At 40.4% G+C, this 20,129-nt stretch overlaps 1 protein-coding gene across 10 annotated transcripts in view; it reads right to left on the bottom strand.

Moving 5' to 3' along the window:
* The window catches only part of Pam (peptidylglycine alpha-amidating monooxygenase), a 179,339-nt gene that overhangs the window by 116,514 nt on the left and 42,696 nt on the right, over positions 1-20,129 (bottom strand). For all 10 annotated transcript variants that reach the window (XM_051154406.1, XM_051154408.1, XM_051154407.1 and 7 more), the window contains exons 4-6: positions 16,911-16,998; positions 4,912-4,997; positions 3,596-3,679 (exon numbers count right to left, since the gene is read on the bottom strand). In XM_051154406.1, coding sequence (XP_051010363.1) covers positions 3,596-3,679; positions 4,912-4,997; positions 16,911-16,998 — 258 coding nt within the window. The remainder of the gene's footprint in view (positions 1-3,595; positions 3,680-4,911; positions 4,998-16,910; positions 16,999-20,129) is intronic.

Here is a 20,129-nt window from a genome sequence, read left to right as displayed (position 1 = left end):
TTGGCATGCATAGGGCTGTTTAGGGCTTTTACCTTTGTCTGGAATGATCTTCCCTCCTGAGCCTCAGACCCGGGAGCTCTAGTTTAGCTCTCAGAACCTAGCTCCTTTCCACCTTCCAAGAAGCCTCCTCCTCCGGCTCACACCTGTCCTCCCGGGGTTGAGCTGTGTGCCCCTACCTCTTTGCAGCCTCCACAAATGACATGCTCGCCTATTACTGCCTGCACACACAGTCCTGTGTTTGCACTAGTGCTAGGATAAGCTCTGGCTGGCAGCAAGGGCAGCACATCCTGTGTCAGCACAGGCCTTCCTACGAGTGGCATGGTATTTAATAAAGCCAGGTGTTCTTGGGCGAAGCTTTTACAGCTTCACATTTGGGTGATTTATAAAACAAAGCAAACAAGCATATCATCTCACAGAACTCCCAGGCCATCTTCCTCCCCCTGCTAGAGACTAAAGTCCACGGCTTGTCTGGCTTCAGACCCTGCTTTCCGATTGTCCACAGTCCCACAAGTTTAGGGAGTTCCTTTACTGTCACTGCGGGAGGTTTATTTGTTTCTTTAAAAGTCATTTCTGCAAATGGAAAAATGCTTACTCGCCTATGCCAAATAGCCAAATAGCCAAATTTTCGGTAGGAAACGGACATTTCCTGAGGAGTGTCACACTCCTTCTGATCCACAACTTACATACATGAAATATCATCCCTAGTTTTTAAATCATAAAGTTAAAATCTGCACTGGCATTGATATCAAAGCAGTGACGTTTCATATTCATGTACTTGTGTGCACAGTTACAGACACACAGCACACATTTTAATATAGAAGATGCTGTTTTCTCCTCTCCTAATGGCTTACAAAGAGAATTAAGAGATCCTACACAGAACCCATTTCGAGGCTCCTCAGGGAACTCCTGAGGGCCTGAGCCTATGCTCAAGCATAGGAACTTGTTGTCAGCTAGTATGGTGGGAACACAGAACCTTCATGGACACATACTTAGGAGTAATGTGGAGATTCTACTTTTGGAATGAAAACAGTGTTGAAAAGACACTGATGATCATTTCTTTACAAAACGTAACACAACTGTTTCTTGTTTGCCAACGCTCCTTTTTTCTGTGTTCTGTATGATCCTCCTAAACACACAAGCACACATAAAGTATATATAGTCCATTTATATGTTATTACGTACCTTTTTTGCTGTCTATCTTTTCATATTAACAGTTTTAATGGTACCTCACTGTGAATATGTAGCTCATTAAAAAAAAAAAAAACCTCATCATCTAGAAAACTTTTACTACTAAATAATAAATTTTTACAAAATGGAAAGACTGCTTTTAAAAACAGTATATTAGTTTATAAGGCCTCCCAAGCTATAGCAGGTTTACCCAAGTCTGGTAGTCTTGAGTTTTATAATTCAATTCCTATTCATCCCAAATTCAATAAAGGTAAAACGTCTCTTTCATTGTTTCAGCGGGATTTGCTATTCTCCCGTGTGCCTACTTTATGTTCTATACCATGTAACAGGCAACTAATGGCACTGAATGAGTCATGAGCATGATTCTTAACACTTTTCTATAAGAGAAAGTGATAGACTATTTTATGTTATAGTACACTCTGTGAATATTAATGCTAGCACACTTTCTGCTTTTATGTAGCCTCTCTGGGAAAAACTAGTCTAGAAAAAAGTCACTACATGAAATTTCTTATCTGTCTCTTACAGTAAAAACAATTATATACTTATATATTAAAACATCAGTATATTATTGTCCTAATATTAAACATGAACTATAAAAAATGAACTCATCAGTAAGAAATTAAATTGTTAAAGTGTTATGTTTTGCTAACATCAGTGCCTATCATCCATTTTCTCTAAGATATAAGCCAGCCTGTCAGGAGTTCTAGAAAATCTATGAGGAATTACGTTGACAGTGAAATTCACTGTCTCACTAAGGGACGGAGAATCTGGTTTGTGTGTGCGTGGGTGTGCTCAGCTGGTCCAGCTATGGGACTAGGGGCGGCAAGCTTGCCATTCCCAAGGCAAGGCTCTGTCAGTGTTTTGCAGGCAGCATTCCACAGCAAATGCTTTCTGGCCTTGTTCCTCAAGCACAAACATTATTTTATTCCTTTGCTTTCAGTAAAACCTTTTCTCAGCAATCTCCACTGCTGGCAATTTACGATTAAGTTCTGGTGCAGAGATGGAAAACTATTTTGTTATAACTGGAATTCTTTTTTTTTTTATATATAATATTTGTAAGTTAGGGTCGTACACTGGTCTGCAGGTTCTTGCTTAGCTGATGCTGTGTCTAATTAAAAGTTTTCCGTTACATAAAATTATTTCTCTCAATGTACTTTTCCAGAGGAGGATAAGGTAGTGCTTCAATGCTGGGGGTGGAGAATCTACGAAGTCTCGACACCACAAGAGGCTCTCTCAGGAAAAGCTCTATGGCAGTGGTTGCCAATTTGTGGGTCGCAACCCCTCTGAGGGCGTTGAATGACCTTTCACAGGGGTCACGTATAGATATCCTGCATATCAGATATTTGCATTACAATTCATAACAGTAAAATTACAGTTATGAAGTAGCAATGGAAATAATTTTATGACTGGGGGTCACCCCAACATGGGGAACTGTATTACATGGCTGAAGCCTTAGGAAGGTTGAGAAAGACTGTCATAGAGTGTATTTCATAGGTACAGAGAGACACCTGACTCTGGGACTTGTAACTGGATAGAAATCAAATGTGTTAAGAAGGATATGTGTGAGGTCAGTTATGACACATAGCATATTACAGAATTCTGGAGGAAGTGTATGTCAGCACAGGACAGGAAGGAAAGTGGCTAATAAGTCAAAGAGAGCTCTGTTCCTGTAGAACCAAGGGCATGAAATCAAAACCTAGCTGGAATGTGGCTACAGGCCACAGAGCTTATAAGAAGCACAAATTTTGGTTGCCTTGGAGACAGGGTCCATTCCTGGTGTTGATGGTTCTGTAAGAGGAGAAGGGGCACTTAAATAAAATGCATGGTGATGGCAGACAGAGAGACTAGTGGAGGAGTATTTGGTGTGTTAAGCAGTGACTGAGATCTGTGCCTTGCTGCAGTGGACAATGGAGGCATGAACACAATGGTGGGTGTGAATTATACATGAAACACAGCAGGTGCCCGACAGTTGGAGACCTCCTGGGTATTGCAGAACCTGCAGATGCCCTTGTATCCTGCTCACAGTAAATTCAATAAGCCTAATGATATTGACTAGTATGAGTGACACTTCTGATCGGCATAGACACAAGCAGATAAGACAACACCTTGAAAACCAGAAAAAGAAAGAAAGAAAGAAAGAAAGAAAGAAAGAAAGAAAGAAGAAAGAAAGAAAGAAAGAAAGAAAGAAAGAAAGCAAGCACAGTGGGATGAAGTTTGCATTGTAGAGATAACTTAAAAAAAAAAAGTCATTCCTTCAGTAGTTGTGGATTAAAGCAGCTAAAAGCAGTTATCCCTGCTGGGCAGAGTGTATGTGTTATTCTTCATTTTATTACACAGATAATGGCATGCCTAGGTTAGGTAATAAAGTATTGGACAATTTGCTCCATCCCAACATTTCAAAACTTACCTCGAAAAGCACTAATATCCCCATAGTGAACTTGAAGGACAAAGTATTTACTTCCAGTTTCTCCTCCAACTCTGAATCCAACACCTAAATAGTTATAAAACAAGGTAAACTGGCATCACAGAAATTTATGCTTAAATGAGTTATAGTGGTAATTTTAGCTGGCTGGTCATGAAATACGCAGGAAATAAAATAACTTATACCATATAAAACTAGCATACAGACGATAAAAGAAATTACATAGGCCCTAATGTTTAACCAGAACACTCAGAGTTTCCAACTTAGAACCAGAATGGGCCCTGGTCTTTTAGCCGAACAGATCACTCATTCTGAAAGAATAGTGCAACATAATTCTGTCCCTGTTGACCTTGTAACAGACTCAGCAAATGATTCTATTTTTGTTTAATAAATATCCATAAAAACACATCTTCTAAGTAATTATAGGAGATAGACTCCTAGGAGTATACTAGGGTAACTACTTTCCTTCCCGTATGACAACATGGTTTTCAAAAGTGACATAGAGGAAACTGGTTGCCAACTAGGTCACAAAGCCCAGGTGTCTGGGGATGGCCTTACTGGCTCTACGGGGTTTGTTACTGACGTGTCTACAATATACAGACATACTGTTCACAGGCTGAGAAACATGTATCTGCTCTCAAAATATCAGACCTTCTGTGGTGTTTAGGCCAATTGATTGGTACATAGCAACCTGCAGAGACGATTCTCAGGCTGATTTGAAGCAAGGCAAAGTAGAGTTCAATTAGTGATGAAATCATGAGCTACGGAGAGGATCTTAAAGCCATCTTTGTACCACAGCACACGCACTCCACAACAGATTCATACACCTTCCTAAATATTCTGAAGCATTTAGGCAAGAAGAGAGATGGCAGTTCACTCAGACATTGGAAACATCAACAGTTTTCAGGCAAAGTCAGAAAACCAGCTAGGTTTGGCATTACATTAAATACCTAGGTTCCAGGACTTAAAATATTATTGCTGCCGAAATAGCAATTTGTTTACTATGTGGGGCTCTCTCGGCTCATGAAATGGTCCTATTGACAAGGGCTGATGTGCCTCAGGCCACAGATGGCTTGAAGTATCCCTGATCATTCTATAATTTGACCCAAACTGCCGTGAGGGCAAACTTCTTACCAATGAGGAGAGAAAAAGTAGCTAACTCCTTTTCAGTGTAAAGTAGGTGATTCTGGCACTTTTAGTGAGAAACTACAACATGAACACTGGCAACACTCTCTTAGAAAGGACCATTAATAAGCCGATGAATGCTAGTTACACCATCTGAGACACTTCAGATGATTTACCTTTAGGGAGCCGGGTCGGCGGAGCATTTCTTGCCCAGGCATACAGAATATTGGCTTTATCTGTACAGGTTCCTTCATCACAAAACCTGGAAAAAAAAAAAAAAAAGAGAAGAGAAGAGAAAAGAAAAGGAGCTATAATGAGTACTTAGGTAGTGAAATATATTAACTGCTCCATATCTGGGCAGGGAAAGTCAGATGTGTCAATAGATATTTATTGTTAGGCTTAATAACCTAAGGAAATCTGGAGCAATTGCTGCAAGGAAAAAGCACCTGAAGAGGGAGCTGAAACAATCCCGCATTGTGGCTCTACAGCCTACACTTGGATACACTGCTGTTTGAAATGTACTCTATGCGATCAGGTGGACACCAAATCATAACTCCAAACATTGCACTGTGTAAGCCAAGGCTAATGCTGACAAGAACATCATCCATGTGTGACCTTCAGGGTCCAGTGGGGTGATGCTGCCAACTCATTCTTGACCTTCTCAACAAATATGTGTGGTCAGAAGGAAAAACATAATATGTGTACACACGTTAGACATTTGACAACACACACACACACACACACACACACACACACAAACACACACACTACTTTTAAAAGATTGTAAACACTGGCTTGCATTTGTAAATCATTTCGTGGGGGTACAAGCACTACTTAGTCTTTCTGACTTAGTGTTTTTGCAGGGATATTTGCCTCACTGTTATTCTGCAAATCAAATGAAATATAAGAGGAAAGCTCTTTATTAATCAAGGCACTATATGTTGTGATGCACTATTTAATAAAACATTTTCTGTAAACAATTACCTGCTGAGGATAGAGATGGATGGCAAGGAGCGCCCGCAGCCACACGGTCTGTCTTCAGTTCCACCCCTGGACCACCCCCAACAGCTGGGATTCTTGGGTGTGGTCATCAGCCCTTGAAAAGTCCAGTAGCTCGTAGGTGGAAACTCCTCTGACAGGGCTACGGTAGTGATGCATGTATGTACAGTAACTCATATACTAATTGGTATACTAATTTGGTAGACCTAATTTAATATATAATAAGCTGATGGCAGCTCATATTGCTTCCAACATACTGTAACTCTCAGTTTGTCCTGTTGTTGAATTGGATTTGTTTAAAACATGACCACAATACATTTTTTTATACTGCTTTTATGTCTGTGTTTTGAAAAATTGAGGCCAAACTAGGTCAGAGGCAGAAAATAAAATTGATCATAAAGGTTGAAAACTATCAAGCACACAGACAAATGCAGCTTCTTTGGCAGTAGCTGGTTCACAGAGGGGAAAATACGCACTACCTGTGGTCTGGAGAGATTGCAAAGGCAGATGCCATGGCTTCTTAAACAGGTTAGAGGCTCAGCCTACAGACCTGGAAGTGCATAGGTTGGGTAACTGTGTACACAGAAACACCAGTGAGTCCACCTCTCCTTCAAGCTCAGAGGCAGGAAATCTTGTCACAGACAGGAATGGGGGTAGAAAAACTGAAGTCATTATAGACAGTGTTATTCTCTTTCAGAATTAGGAAAGAGACCCAGCACCAGGGCGTCCCAAATGTTATGCTTAGAAAATGTTCTTAGTTCTATAAATTAGGCTGCAGAGAGACTGTGTAATGTGCATTGTAAAACACATCAAGCAGTTGTTTCTTACTGTTCCTGTCAAGTGCCATACGCTAAAGATGAAGGATCATCACCATATGAGAACTGCATTTTGGAACAAAGTCTGTGACATCCTCATGCCAAATGTGTTAAAGGACTGAGGGTATTGGAAGAGGCCCAAAAGTCTAAACATTTTCTTGGCTTCTTTGTCAGATGTGATGGACTTCCTATCTTACTTCTTGTAAGCTTTGAAAACTTACATCTCTGGGTGGCAATTTTCATACCTTTCAACAAGGATCATAAATGTACAAGTGCCAGCCAGCGTCAGTGTGATGACATTGTTAAGATAATTGTTTTCTGTGACATGGAAGTCAGTTTTCAGTGTATGACTATGTAGAAGCAGATGAACACAAAGCAGAGAACGTCGGTTTGGTAAATATTTCTACGCTATACATTTCTGCCATTTGCTGGCTCAAAATGTTTCAGATGCTTCCCCAAAATGAAACTGAAATATTGTAGCAGAGCACATAAGACCCCTTATGATCTGGAACCTTATATTTCCAGAGACAACGCCTGTGTTCAAGCCACTGTTCATTCCTCATTTCTCTTGTTTCCACTGTGATCGCTGTCTGGAAGAATCCTTCCTAACTCTCTGCTTGATAGTACGCAGTCAACCTCAAGGCTGCATGTCAGTTGTCCCCCCCAGGGAAGCCTCCTCTGACCCCATCACCAATCCCCTTCCTTAACTGTAGCACAGTCCCAGACTCAGCCTCCTCATTTGTCTTGTCAGCCAGATTGGGGGCTCCCGAGGTTTGGGGTGATTCTGCCTGGCCCCTGGCACTTAGCAATAGGTGGCGCAGTTTGATTCTTTCACTTTACACATTGGGATGCTTAAATAGCCCAGTTGACTGGGGTATTGCACTGTCACATGTGAAATAAGAATTAAAAATTTAAGATAAATAGGGTGAAAGAGGGAGGGAGGGGGAACGGGAAGATACAAGTGAGGTGATAACAGTCGGGATGTAATCTGAATAAATTATTCAAATAAAAAATAAAGAAAAAAAAAACCCAACTAAACCATTTACGATAAAAGCAAAATATAAACACCGACATATTTGAATCATTGCATGCCCGGCTTCTCCTCATTGTCTTAGGAATGCTGCAAATGGGCTGCACTTTGAGACTGAGTTGCTCAATTCAAGTGTTTCCAGTGGTCAGACAACTAAGCCACAGTTCAGGGCTCTGGCCATTAATCAATCACACTTCCATCATAACCCATGACACTGATTTACAGGCAGAGATTTACAGGTAGAGAATACCATATGAAGAAAACTGTTAGTTCCTGATGCAATTTGTACATGCAGTTCCAAAATCAAATTTCAGGTGGAATCACAAAGTCAAACAATCTCACATTTTATGTTTCTCAGGTCTGATAGAACAACAACTTCAGAAACAGATCTTGGGACTACAGAGACAACCAAGTGGTTAAGAACACTCACTGTTCTTCCAGAAAACCTAAGTTTGGTTCCTAGCACCCACATTGGGTTCACAACCACCTACAATTCCAGCTCCAAGGCACTTGATAAATCTTCTGGCTTCTATGGGCACCTGCATAACACACACACACACACACACACACACACACACACACACACACACACTTTTTAAAAAAAGCGTAGCTTGTGGCTGGAGAGATGGCTCAGTGGTTAAGAGTACTGACTATTCTTCAAAGGACCTGAGTTCTGTTCCCAGCACCTACATGGCTATTCAGAAATAGATGTAACTCTACTTCCAGAGGGTCTGACACCCTCTTCTGGCCTCTGTGGGTATTACATACAGGTCATGCCTGCACAGACATGCAGGCAGGCAAAAGAACCCCACACATAAAATACTTGTTTTTAAATCCTGGTTTACTTAAAACAACTTTCACATATATACTTAAAAATCTGTATTGAATACCTGACCAAATTATGATGACTCACAGAAAGATACCAAGGTACTGAAAATAATCTTTAACGTAATTAGTGTGAGAACTAAATAAGAAAGTAAAATGAGAGGTCAAGAGAGATGGATTTTGATGGTTACACAACTGAGTGGCACAAAACAGCCTCACATTATGTTAACAAAAACATGGCATTGATAGTTCAAAGAGCAGGGCAACAATTAACACTTGAAATTAAGATGCTTCTGGATCCTTGGACTCTCCCTAAGGAAGCCCTTTTACCTCCCATGCACAGGAAACCTTTCGGATGGCACGGATATTTTGATTGTGCCAAGCACTGAGGAGAGCGAGCCTGTCATGTTGAGTTATCCATATGAGTGACTGTTAAAGCAAGCTCTGGTCATATGTGTTGAAGGCTATCTGAAATCTAAGGTTGCTTAGGCGAGACGGGCAATGAGACCGCATCATTTCTTTTGGCTAAAATAATAAAACCCAAATTGTCAGGCCATGGAGCTAAATCTGTGATGGTTTGTATGAGCTGTCAATTTGACAGGATATGGAGTCGCCTAGGAAACCGTTTCCAGAGACAGCCCTGTAGGTTTACTCAGCTGCTGGGCATGCCTGTGAGGGACCGCCTTAAGCAGGTGAATGGATGTAGTAAGATTCCTCTCAACTGCCACTGGCACCATATCTTGTGGGAAGGGGACCCTCGATCATGTATTAGACAGATAAACTGAGCTGAGCCCTAGCGTTCAGCACTTTCTGCTTCTGACTGGAGATGTGATGTGACCAGGTGCTTCAGGCTCCTGCTGCCTTCACGCCCCTGCCATGTGGACGTCTGCTTGGCCTGTGAGCTGAAATAAATCCTCTTCCCTTGAGTTGCTTTTGTAAGAGAATTTTATTATAGAAACAGGAAAAGAAAATAATATGGGTAGGCCTTAAATTCCAACTACAATGCATTAGGTATCTAGCAACCATAGCCAGAAAATCAACAAGGCTAGAGGTTTTTTGTTTTGTGAAACACAACATAATAAATGTCACGGGTGGGATATTGTCACCTTTCAAAACTGCACTGCTCTGAGGTAAATATCCAAATATCATTAACCGCTTTACAACCTATGGACTATTTCTGTCAATTCGGATTACTCTGTGAACTTGAGTGCAGCAGGTATGCAGCTGTACAGTGATTTGAAGACCACCTTATTAGGAAGCTAAATAAGATTGGTAACAGCTTGATAAACAGAATCATAGGAACTACCTCTGACAACTCCTCACCCCAGTGAGAAAGGCAATAAAGTCTGTAAGCACAGAGGGTGCGCAGCTCAAGCTCGCCTTCCGAACAAAGCCATCTCTTCTAAGGAAGCAGCACAGCAAGCATGTTATGTACCTCTCAGAGCTTCCTCTTTCACAGCCAGTAGGGCAGGTTAGAAGCCCTGCCTAATGGATAAAGAAACGCCAATACAGGCTAAGTTGGTTAAATAATGCCTGTGACAATTACTAAGGCAAAATCTGAACCCTAGGTACTTAATTGTGTTTTACGGCATAACGTCACTGTTTTGTTTGACTTGGATGCTACTCTTGTAAGGAAAGATAACCCAAACCATACAGCATGTTTCATTTAAAAATAGTTTGTGTGTGTGTGTGTGTGTGTGTGTGTGTGTGTGTCTCTGTGTGTGTATATGTGTGTGTGTGTCTATGTATGTGTGTGTGTGTGTCTCTGTGTGTGTCTGTGTATGTGTGTGTGTGTCTCTGTGTGTGTGTGTGTGTGTGTGTGTGTGTGTGTGTATGTGTGTGTGTGTGTGTGTGTGTGTGCAGGTGTTCTTCTGTGTTGATGTTGAAGAAACTGTCTGGTCCTCTGGAACTGGAGCTACCGACAGTTGCAAGCTGGCACGCGCATGCTAGGAATTGAACCTGGGTCCTCTGGAAGAACATCTAGTGTTCTTAACTGCTGAACCATGTCTCTCGCCCACCCAAGCCTCAAGCCCCTTGTGTGTAGTGTTTTTCTGTGGAAACTATAGAAATGTTTACAAGCATGTCACTAGTAACCAGATAGATGCTAAGGAGCACCTACCATCAACTCTAAAGCACACAATGAAAATTATTAACCAGGGTCGTAGTCATCATTGCTGAATCAGAGTTAGAGCAGATACCAACTGCGTTTTAACCTGTGGATATATGTGTCCTCTCCTAATGTGACTCAGTTACAATATGAAGCTAAAACAAAGGAAGTGGTGGGTTGAGGCTGCAACTCAGTTGGTAGATTTCTTACCTGGCTTATAAGAGGGCAAGGGCCCTATCCCTAACACAATATAAGCAAGACTATGCAGTTTAACCCTAGCACTCAAGACAGAGTCAAGAATCAGGTCAAGGTCAGCAAGGAGTGGAGACCTTTGCAAATACATAACGAATAAAGGGAAAAGGAAGGCAGTTAATTCAAGTCCATCAAAAACCTGTGACAGAACACTGCACTTAAATGCCCATCATATAGTGTGTAAAATGAAGGGCGGTATGGGTTTTGGAGGATTGCAACTTTTTGTTATGCTGAGAAAGATGTCCTATTTGTTGGATTTTTATTTTTAAGTTTCTTATGGCAGGAGAAACAGAGAAAGTACAGCCGAAAACATTTTTGAATGTTGCTATGGAGAGTGCGATGATGAGTATCCAGGATGCAGAAAAGCTGCACAAGGCAGGATGCGCAAACCCTGCTTTCAGACAATCATTATGATCAGGAGCAAGCAGCAAAGCTGTGGCTTTATCTAGGAAATGTCATCACTAAGATGAAAAGCCATTTAAATGAGTAACCAGGCGGAGTGTGCTACAAACAGGCCTACATAGGCTCCAGCTATGTTTTTTTCTTTCCTCTCATCAGCATCTATAACCCTGTAGAGATAGTGGCATTTAAAAAGACACAGCAGGTGGTTAATAAATAGACGCAGTTGAAAGGGATTTAAGCTAATTCTTCAGAGGACAGGAAAGCACTCTACTGCTTTAGCTTGGGAATGATGCTAAGTTAGAACAGCTGGATATGGCCTCCTTTAGCCAGTTGGGACTCTCCTTTTAAAAAAAACATCAAACAACTTGTAGAAGCCCTCTTTGATTTTTAGATGAGTTGGTCATAAGTATAACTAGGAATAGTTTTAAAATAAAAAATTAATTATAAGAGCCAAAAATAGTTTTTGCTTTGCACAGACAACCGTACTAAAGCACAAGGCTGGACACAAATTTAAAAGTCCATTAACTCTAACAGACTAATATTTAGGGTTTTTTTCCCCCAGTTTTTATTATTCTGTGTTTTTGTCATCATGGCGTTTTGGGTCATGTAAATAATTTCACTGATACACAAATAACATAAAAATGTTCATATTAGTGGAGTACCATGCAATATTTGATGTCTAAGTTGGTTTACACTTATGTATGCCCCTGAACATTCAAAGTGTTTATCAAACTTTTGAAATAAGCCCTTTATCTTCTTAAAGTATGCAGCACACAATTATTATCCGCAGTCACAGTCTCTGCATTAGGACCCTGATTCAGCCAATATTTTGAAGACAAAAATCTCAGCCTAAGTTGTTCTTTTTTATTTGAATTTTAAAAATTTTAATTTATTAACTTTACATCCCAATTGTAGCCCCCTCCCTCATCGCCTCCCAGTCCCTCCCACCGTCCCTCATCCCCCTCCCCTACTCCTCAGAAAGGGGGAACCCTTCTCCCCTATCACCTGACCCCCACCCTATCAATTCTCACCTGGACTGCCTGTATCCTCTTCCTCTGAGGCTTGGCAAGGCCATCCCACTAGGGGGAAATGCTCAATGAGTGGGCACCAGAGTCCATGTCAGAGGTAGCCTCTACTCCCCCTATTATGGGACCCACAAGGAGACGGTGCTGCCTACCTACTACATCTGAGCTGGGGGCCTAGGTCCTCACCATGCATAGTCCTTGGTTGGTGCATCAGTCTCTGCAGGGCACACCCCCTCCCAGGGCCCAATTTTGTTGGCTCCATTGGTTTCCCTTGGAGCTCCTGTCCCCTCCAGGTCTTTGTATCCTCCAATTGTTCCAAGGCTCCTTGTGCTCCACACCAAAGTGTGATTGTGAGTCTCAGCATCTACTTCTATCCCCTGCTGGATGGAATCCTTTAGAGGACCTCTGTGGTGGGCTCCTGACTGTTCAATTCTCTTCAACTGCTTCCGGTATCTATTCTATTTGCCCTTTGGAATGAGAATTAAGCATGCTCCCTAGGGTCCTCCTTGTTTTTTAGCTTCCTAAGGTCTGTATACAAATGCTCTATCTGCATGTACACCTGCAGGCCAGAAGAAGGCATCAGGTCATACTATAGGTGGTTGTGAGCCGCCATGTGGTTGCTGTGAGTTGAACTCACAACCTCTGGAAGGGCAGCCAGTGTTCTTATCTGCTGAACCATTTCTCCAGCCCCTCAGCCTAAGTTATTTAAGCACCACATTCTGCACTCAACAGAAAAGAAAGTGTAGAACCCTACAATCATATATTTAAAAAATTAAATTAAATAGTAATAATAATAATAGTAATAGTAAGCACTATAGGGCACAGAGTTGGCTTGACAGTTAAGAGGGCTCCCTGCTCCTACAAAGGACCTGAGTTTGGTTTCTTTTACATCCATGGCAGCTCACAGGCCTCTGTAAACTACTTTCTTCTGGCTTTGTGGGCACCATGCATGAGCATGCTATACATACATGAATTAGATGAACACAGGCACACCACATAAAATAAAAATAGAGCAACCTTAAAAAAGATAGTACTTCAAAACGACTACTTTGCATGCCAAATAATTTATCCAAATAAAAATTGTGAATTTTAATCTTGACGCCTTCAGTGAATAACTACTTATTGATTAAAATACTGTACAAGTGAAGATACAATAACACATTCGTGGAACAGAACAATGCAAATTTTATTTTCCAAGATGTACCTATTTGCTACTTATTAGGAGAGGTATATACATGTAAATTCAGCAGTATTTACAACCTACATTTTCTTTTTTATCTTTAAAAGAGGGGCTAGAGATTGCCAAGTAACAGAGCACTTGCTTATGCTCAAAATCAGCCAACAGATCTGCTGTGCATAAGTGTTGATGCTCACATACAATCCACCAAATCATACAATTGCCATCTTTGCTCCCATCTTCACCATTGGTCTCTAGATTTGGCTAATCATCTCCTGCATTAACAGGCACTGACAGGTACCGCTGCCTTCCTTACATGGGTCATCAGAGAGGCTGCTCCGGCACCTGGTCCCTATTTGCATCCTCCAGTGGTATGCTAATTTGGAATTGCGCATCAGGCCCACTCGAACTATAAAGAGACCACCCCACAGTATATTAAAAGGTTCGCATCAATGTATGCAATTTAAGTGCACATGCATATAATTAACTAGACACATTAACAGTGTGAGCTGCTAATTTGGAATGAGACACAAAAGACTAGAATGTGTGTGGAAGAGAGAAACCTTTAAAATTAAAATGACTACATAATGAAAACTGCTTCATGCTGTGTCTACTATTTTCATGTAAACTTAATATAACTGTAAATATATTTTAATGAACAGTAGAAAGAGGCAATTACAAAGAGCCAAGGAGGGCAGCTCCGCAGTGAAACACCAGAGCAGCTCTTTGCCTCCGTATTAAAAGTGCTGCCTGAAGACAGAGGGTGAATTACAACTTCATAATTTTAGAAAAAAATGCTTTCTATATTAAAGACACATGCCTTTTTGCCAATGAGCTGGCAACAAAAACAAAACTGCATGTGAAAAAGGCACTGAGGAAGGAAGGACAGAACAGGATCCCACTAGCCAACAGGAAACAGAAAATCCAAGCTTGACTGGTTAAAAAAAAAATCTTACTATGTGTTATGACTTTATTAAAATATATTTGTGTTCCCTGAAGTGTTTCCTAGGGCATAAATGAGTTATCGATATCATTACATATTAAAAATCAGTACAGATGTCACACTAAAAAAATATGTGAGAGTCGGGGAGTTTATTTAAATGCTGTCTATTTTGGAAGACTTGAATACTAGACTTGCAACTTAAAATGAATGTGATAAAACTTGTCACTCACACTTCAGAACAAAGCCACAGGCCTTTTGACACTGACTTGGGTGGGAGGAAAAGGAGGCAAATGCTGGGAAAACATGCACAGACTCTAGTGTACAAAGCAGTGGGGTGGGAGGGAGACTGTCCTCCGGTTCAGCCCAAAAAGTGCCATGAATTCCAATTTTTTAAAGAGAGGAATGGAGCCTGCCAAGTAATGAAGAGAAAATAATCTATGTTAACTGTAACTGTGAAGTCCAAGCGAGGAGGAAGGCAGTTTTACGTAGTGCACGTCTCCTACTTTGCATATTGAACAGCCCCTGTATCTACTTTCAAATGTTAAACGAAGGCTTTGGGCTTAGCTAAGAGAAGATGAATAATAGCATCAATTATTTTCCTTGTTTTATGGCCACACAGCCAATTGTTACAAATCTATAGATCAAATGGAAATGCAGGCTACCAGGCAGATATTTTCAATTACATTTAAAATGATATGGATTCAGTGTTACACAAAATTCTAATTACTCCATGGTGCCTCACACTGACAAAGCACAGGAGACAGGTGCTTGAGGTGAGTCACCCTCTGAACACGTCTCCAGCCTCTTGTAGTCACGCCTTTCTGAGTTGACTCATAGAAGTGTGCAGTGCATACTTACAGAATTATGGAACATTAGGATAAAGGGGGTTTATGATTGACCCAGCATAAATCTAAACATCAATAAACCTAATAAGTTAAGTAGTCTCCACAGGGCATCCAGCCATGGGTTTGCTGCTTTTTCACTTTTTTTTTTTCCTGTTGTCTTTCAAATACTAATTTTAGCAGAACAGACACAGACACAGACACACAGACATCATCACACAATTCCACGTTCAAGGGTATTTTCTTAGAACCACCCCCCAAAACCTGGAAATCTTTAGCAGTACATTTTATATATAAAGGTTCTACAAAAAGAAAGTTTCAATATAGTATATTTAAGAATGCCAAAAAATACTTAATGTGCCAAAATAATGTGATTATTTTGATATTCCTTTGCTATGAAGACAGCAAACAGACCTTTCATCTTACATAGGGTTTTTTTTTTTCAGTTAGGATCGTCACAGCATTTTAAGTGCTGTTGTGTTATTTAGCATTCCTCCCAGGCCACGAGAAGCCAAAGCACATATAAAGAGCTTGCATTCCTTCTTCTAGCTATTTAATCACTCTAATCTAAAAGTCTACATTACTAGTTGCAGGAGGAATATTATTAAAGCATATGAAATAAAGGGTGTCATTTGTTGACAACATTCAGAAAGGACTGTCAAAAATAATCTTTTAATGAAGAATTTTACTTATAAAAATTTATGAAAGAGATAAAACAATAATGTTGATATCAAAGGGTATTAAGTGTGATTTGCTGATTCCATTTTTATATAAGCCTAGTCACGTGAGTTTGGTTCCTCTGTGATATGCCCATTACATTAAATGACTTAAGCCTATTAACAAATGCTTTGATGGCACTTGGTCCGTGGAGATTTCCACTAATTGCCTCATGCTTTTCACAGTTTCAAAAACATATTATAATTGTTTATTATAAAAATTACTAGAAAGCAGTTGCTGCAAGCCTCACATCAGATTAGTGAAAATTAGGGTACACTGAGAAAGGGCTACCCGTCTACATGATTAGGTGGGAACAGGGTACCAGCACAAACCGCTTCTCGGTGCATAATAAAACATGGCAGTCACTCTGGACTGAGAATATGTAATCCTGATTCTGCCTGTCCATGAAAATAGAAGGCTTTGGATGCACTGATATTTTCAGATTTCACAGATCTTCAATATCACTGAAGAACAAAATGAAAAGGAAAACTTCAAGACATAACTATAGCAGAAGTTTCTGGGATAGAAGGCATATTTACCGTAGAACTAACTTTCCCCACATCATCTACTGCAATTCTACAATAGGCATTTAATAATGTTTTATTGATTAACCATGGCACGATAGAAAGCTCAACAAAATGATTAAAATCATCCCTGCCAGCTGATCCCTTGAATAAGTTAGCAAACCTGAACTTGTGGCTTCTTGTCTGTGAAACTTGAATAAGAACCCTTGCTTTTCAGAGACATCAGGATAAATGAAATTTTATCTACAGATTACCTCACATAGCATACAGGACCAAAGAATCATCAATGCACAGATCTGTCATGCTTTTGGGGTGGAAAATTAAACTTACAGGCTTTTTATGAACATTTAGTCAGTGACAAAAATTGACACTGAACAGTGGGCTAAATAATTATGCTAATTACATGATGTCAACGAACAGTGTTAGCTGCCTATTAATCAACTGTAAAATCCTTACACAAATACACTTGGTACTTGTGAAAAGCACAGGTATTCTATGGGAGCCCATCAGTCCTTACCAGTAACTTCCAGTAGATGAAGGCATATTACATCCAAAGAGTAGCATATGGTGGACAGTGTCCATGCTGGCACGAGGCTTGAAGTCAACTGTCAAGAGAAAATGATACACAAATGTGAATACAGGGTGTATGTGTGTGTGTGTGTGTGTGTGTGTGTGTGTGTGTGTATGAATGTTACAAGGGACTAGGTCTTTAAAAAGCTACATAAAAAAGATGCTTTGATGACAAAATGCCCTGATATTTGACATTCTTTAAGATGAGTATAAGTTAATAATTTGATTTAGGAATATAGTAAACTATTGCATATTAAAAGATAAATAATAACAGGCTAGTGAAAACTGCTATTAACACACACACACACACACACACACACACACATTTAAAAATGGACTGCCCCTTTTAATGTGGTGAGTGCATTATGTGGGTATAACGTGAAAGCTCCAGGCTGTTTATTCACAATGTATTTCCTTTCCACTTTCAGCAGAGTGCTGTGTACCAGAAAACATTGCACAATGGTGCAGTAAAATGGAAGTCACAGTGAGGAGTCAAAACATGGGCAAGAGGATTCACAACGTATCTACATCACCTTAAATAAGAATAGCAGTCATTGTGCACAGCCAGGATACACACACACACACACACACACACACACACACACACACACACACACAGATATTTCCCCCACAAACACAAATATATGTGCAAAGGTTATCTTTATAAAAATGGAAGTGGAATTCTATTGTAGGTGAACCTGAGGCTAGAATGGCACTAGAAAAGGTATTTCTCCTTTTCTCCCAAAGTCAGCAGTGGAAGATACTACAATAAGCGGAAAAAAAAAAAAAAAACCCAATGCAGAACACAGATATACATTTCACAGCTGTACTAGGTTCACATTGAGCTCTGTTTGGCTCCCTTTCATGGATGACATTTTTTTGTCCCCTTTTGTCCTCACTGAAAGTGCAACCTGTGATGTTTATGTGTCACCACTTTATATTTAAAAAAAAAAATCTAAGTTGTCCAATATCAACTGTGTCTTAAGGCAAATTTGTCCATTTTTATCTGGCTCCTAGACAAAATTGGTAAAGCATTACTTGTTGCTAACACACATGCTAAGTCATGAGTATTATCAAATAAAAACCTTTCTATATCAAATTGTGGCACAGGACTTGTAGGGCACGGCAGGTCAGAAGGTACAGAGTACGTACTCTCTGCTACCCTGACTTACCATTTTCACGGGAAACCATAGCCTTTCATTTACTGCACTGAAAATAAGAGTCTGAAGCATAAGTGCCACCACTTAAAAAGCTAACAAAGAGGACGCCTGGAACATGGGCTTACTATAACCTGAGGCTCTGTTTTCTCAAACAAAGAATACAGTGGAGCTTTAGGAGACTGAAGCTGCTTTGGAAGCAAAGAATAAATTGAAAGCGACAACAGCTCATAATCCACGGAAACTCATTATTTGTTAGAAAAGAAATGGAAGAGGGAAAAGGCTGTGAGTGCAGCCTGGCTGTGACATCTGTCACCCCATGGACGGCTAAGGCTGATTAGGCTGATCTGGCTGGCTGGGTGTGTGTCCTTTTCCTCCCTCACGGCTCCAGAAGCTACATGATCCCACGAGAAAGAACTTCCCTGAATAGAAAGGACCAGTCTTTGGTCAGGGTAAACAAGTAACTGCACCCTTGCTAGAACCTTCTAATGAGTGCTCAAGGTCTATTTTTATTTTTATTTATGTGCGTCTGTGTGACTACATGCCATACATTTTTAATTGCCTACAAGGTCAGTAGAGGGTGTGAGATGCCCTGGAGCTGGAGTTACAGGTGCTTGTGAACTGCCCATCGTGGATGTTGAGAACAGAACTCAGGTAATTTGAAAGAACAAGGCGTGCTCTTCACTGCTCACCCATTTCTCCAGGCCCTACTTGGTGCTTATCTTCCCATCAAACAATGTAAGCGTGAAAAATCTGTGACTGGCATTCAAGAGGCTGACTCTGGGCTCTTGTTTAACCTTTGATTTCAACCCCTTAGATTATCTTACTAGGAGTATATACTTCTCCTACCATTGAATCAATGCAGAATTTGAGTGTGACTATTGGAGGCGGGGGTGGAGGGAGAGAGAGAACATTCCATTCGGGAGTCATTCACAGATTAAATGTGGAGCTGAGGGATGGCCAGAAGTAGGAACCTTGGAAAGGGCTCAGGACAGAGGGACAGAGAAAGCCCTGAGCTGTCAGGGGTCCTTTAGAAAACATCAGTTGGATTGTTTAATATTAATTAACGCTGTGAAGCCGCTGCGGAGAAACAAAGCAAAAACCCGTTCTTGGAGAAAACAGGTGAGCTATCAGTGATTTATAAAAGGAGATTCAGGCGAGAGGGGTCTTTCGTGAAGGCAAGGATGAGCCATGTCTTGGCTTTTACAAGGAAAGAAAGATTAAGCATATCGAGGTGTCTGCTTAGACCCCAGGACCTTCTGACATCCTCTGTGCAGTAAAAGGGAAATTCCCTAATCATCTATTTTAAAAAACCCACTTTCTTAAGTACTTATAGTTTTACATCAAACCTTTACTAGATATGACTTTGAATTTTCTTCTGAAATGAGAAAAATCCATCATGAAGCAGTGGCAAGAGAAGATTTCACAGTTCCCACTCATAAGAACTATCCTAAAATAAATACCCCCAATCTTCCTCTTATTTTAAAAAAATTTTTATTTATGTAATTTATTCAGATCATATCTCAATTGCTATCCCCTCATTTGTATCTTCCCATTCCCCCTCCCTCTCTCTTTCACCCTATTCCCCTCCCCTAGGTCTGTGACAAAAGGGGACCTTGTGTCTCCACCCCCCTCCCCCATGATAAGATCATAGCCTATCAGGTCTCATCTTGATAGCCTGCTTACCCTTCCTCTGAGTGCCACCGGGTCTCCCCACCAAGGGGAAGTGGTCAAATAGAGGGCACCAGAGTTCATGTCACAGTCAGTCCTGCTCTCCACATTCTTGATTCATACATCCACCCAGACTCAAGATGTAATTTAAATGCTAAAGAAATTATAGGTACAAGGTGAAAACATGATGCTAGCCATCTCTTTTCATATCCTAATGAAAAAATGTATCTAAGTATTTTAATAATTATATCTCACAGTACAGTTCATTGCAAACTTAAATGAAAAATATCTCCAGAAAAAAAAGCCCCCCAAAGTCATATTGAAATGTAAATCTAAAG

This window comes from Acomys russatus, chromosome 12 (genome assembly GCF_903995435.1).
Source record: "Acomys russatus chromosome 12, mAcoRus1.1, whole genome shotgun sequence".
NCBI lineage: Eukaryota > Metazoa > Chordata > Mammalia > Rodentia > Muridae > Acomys > Acomys russatus.
Note: the sequence above shows the minus strand (reverse complement) of the source record. Positions and strands in the feature narration are given on the sequence as shown.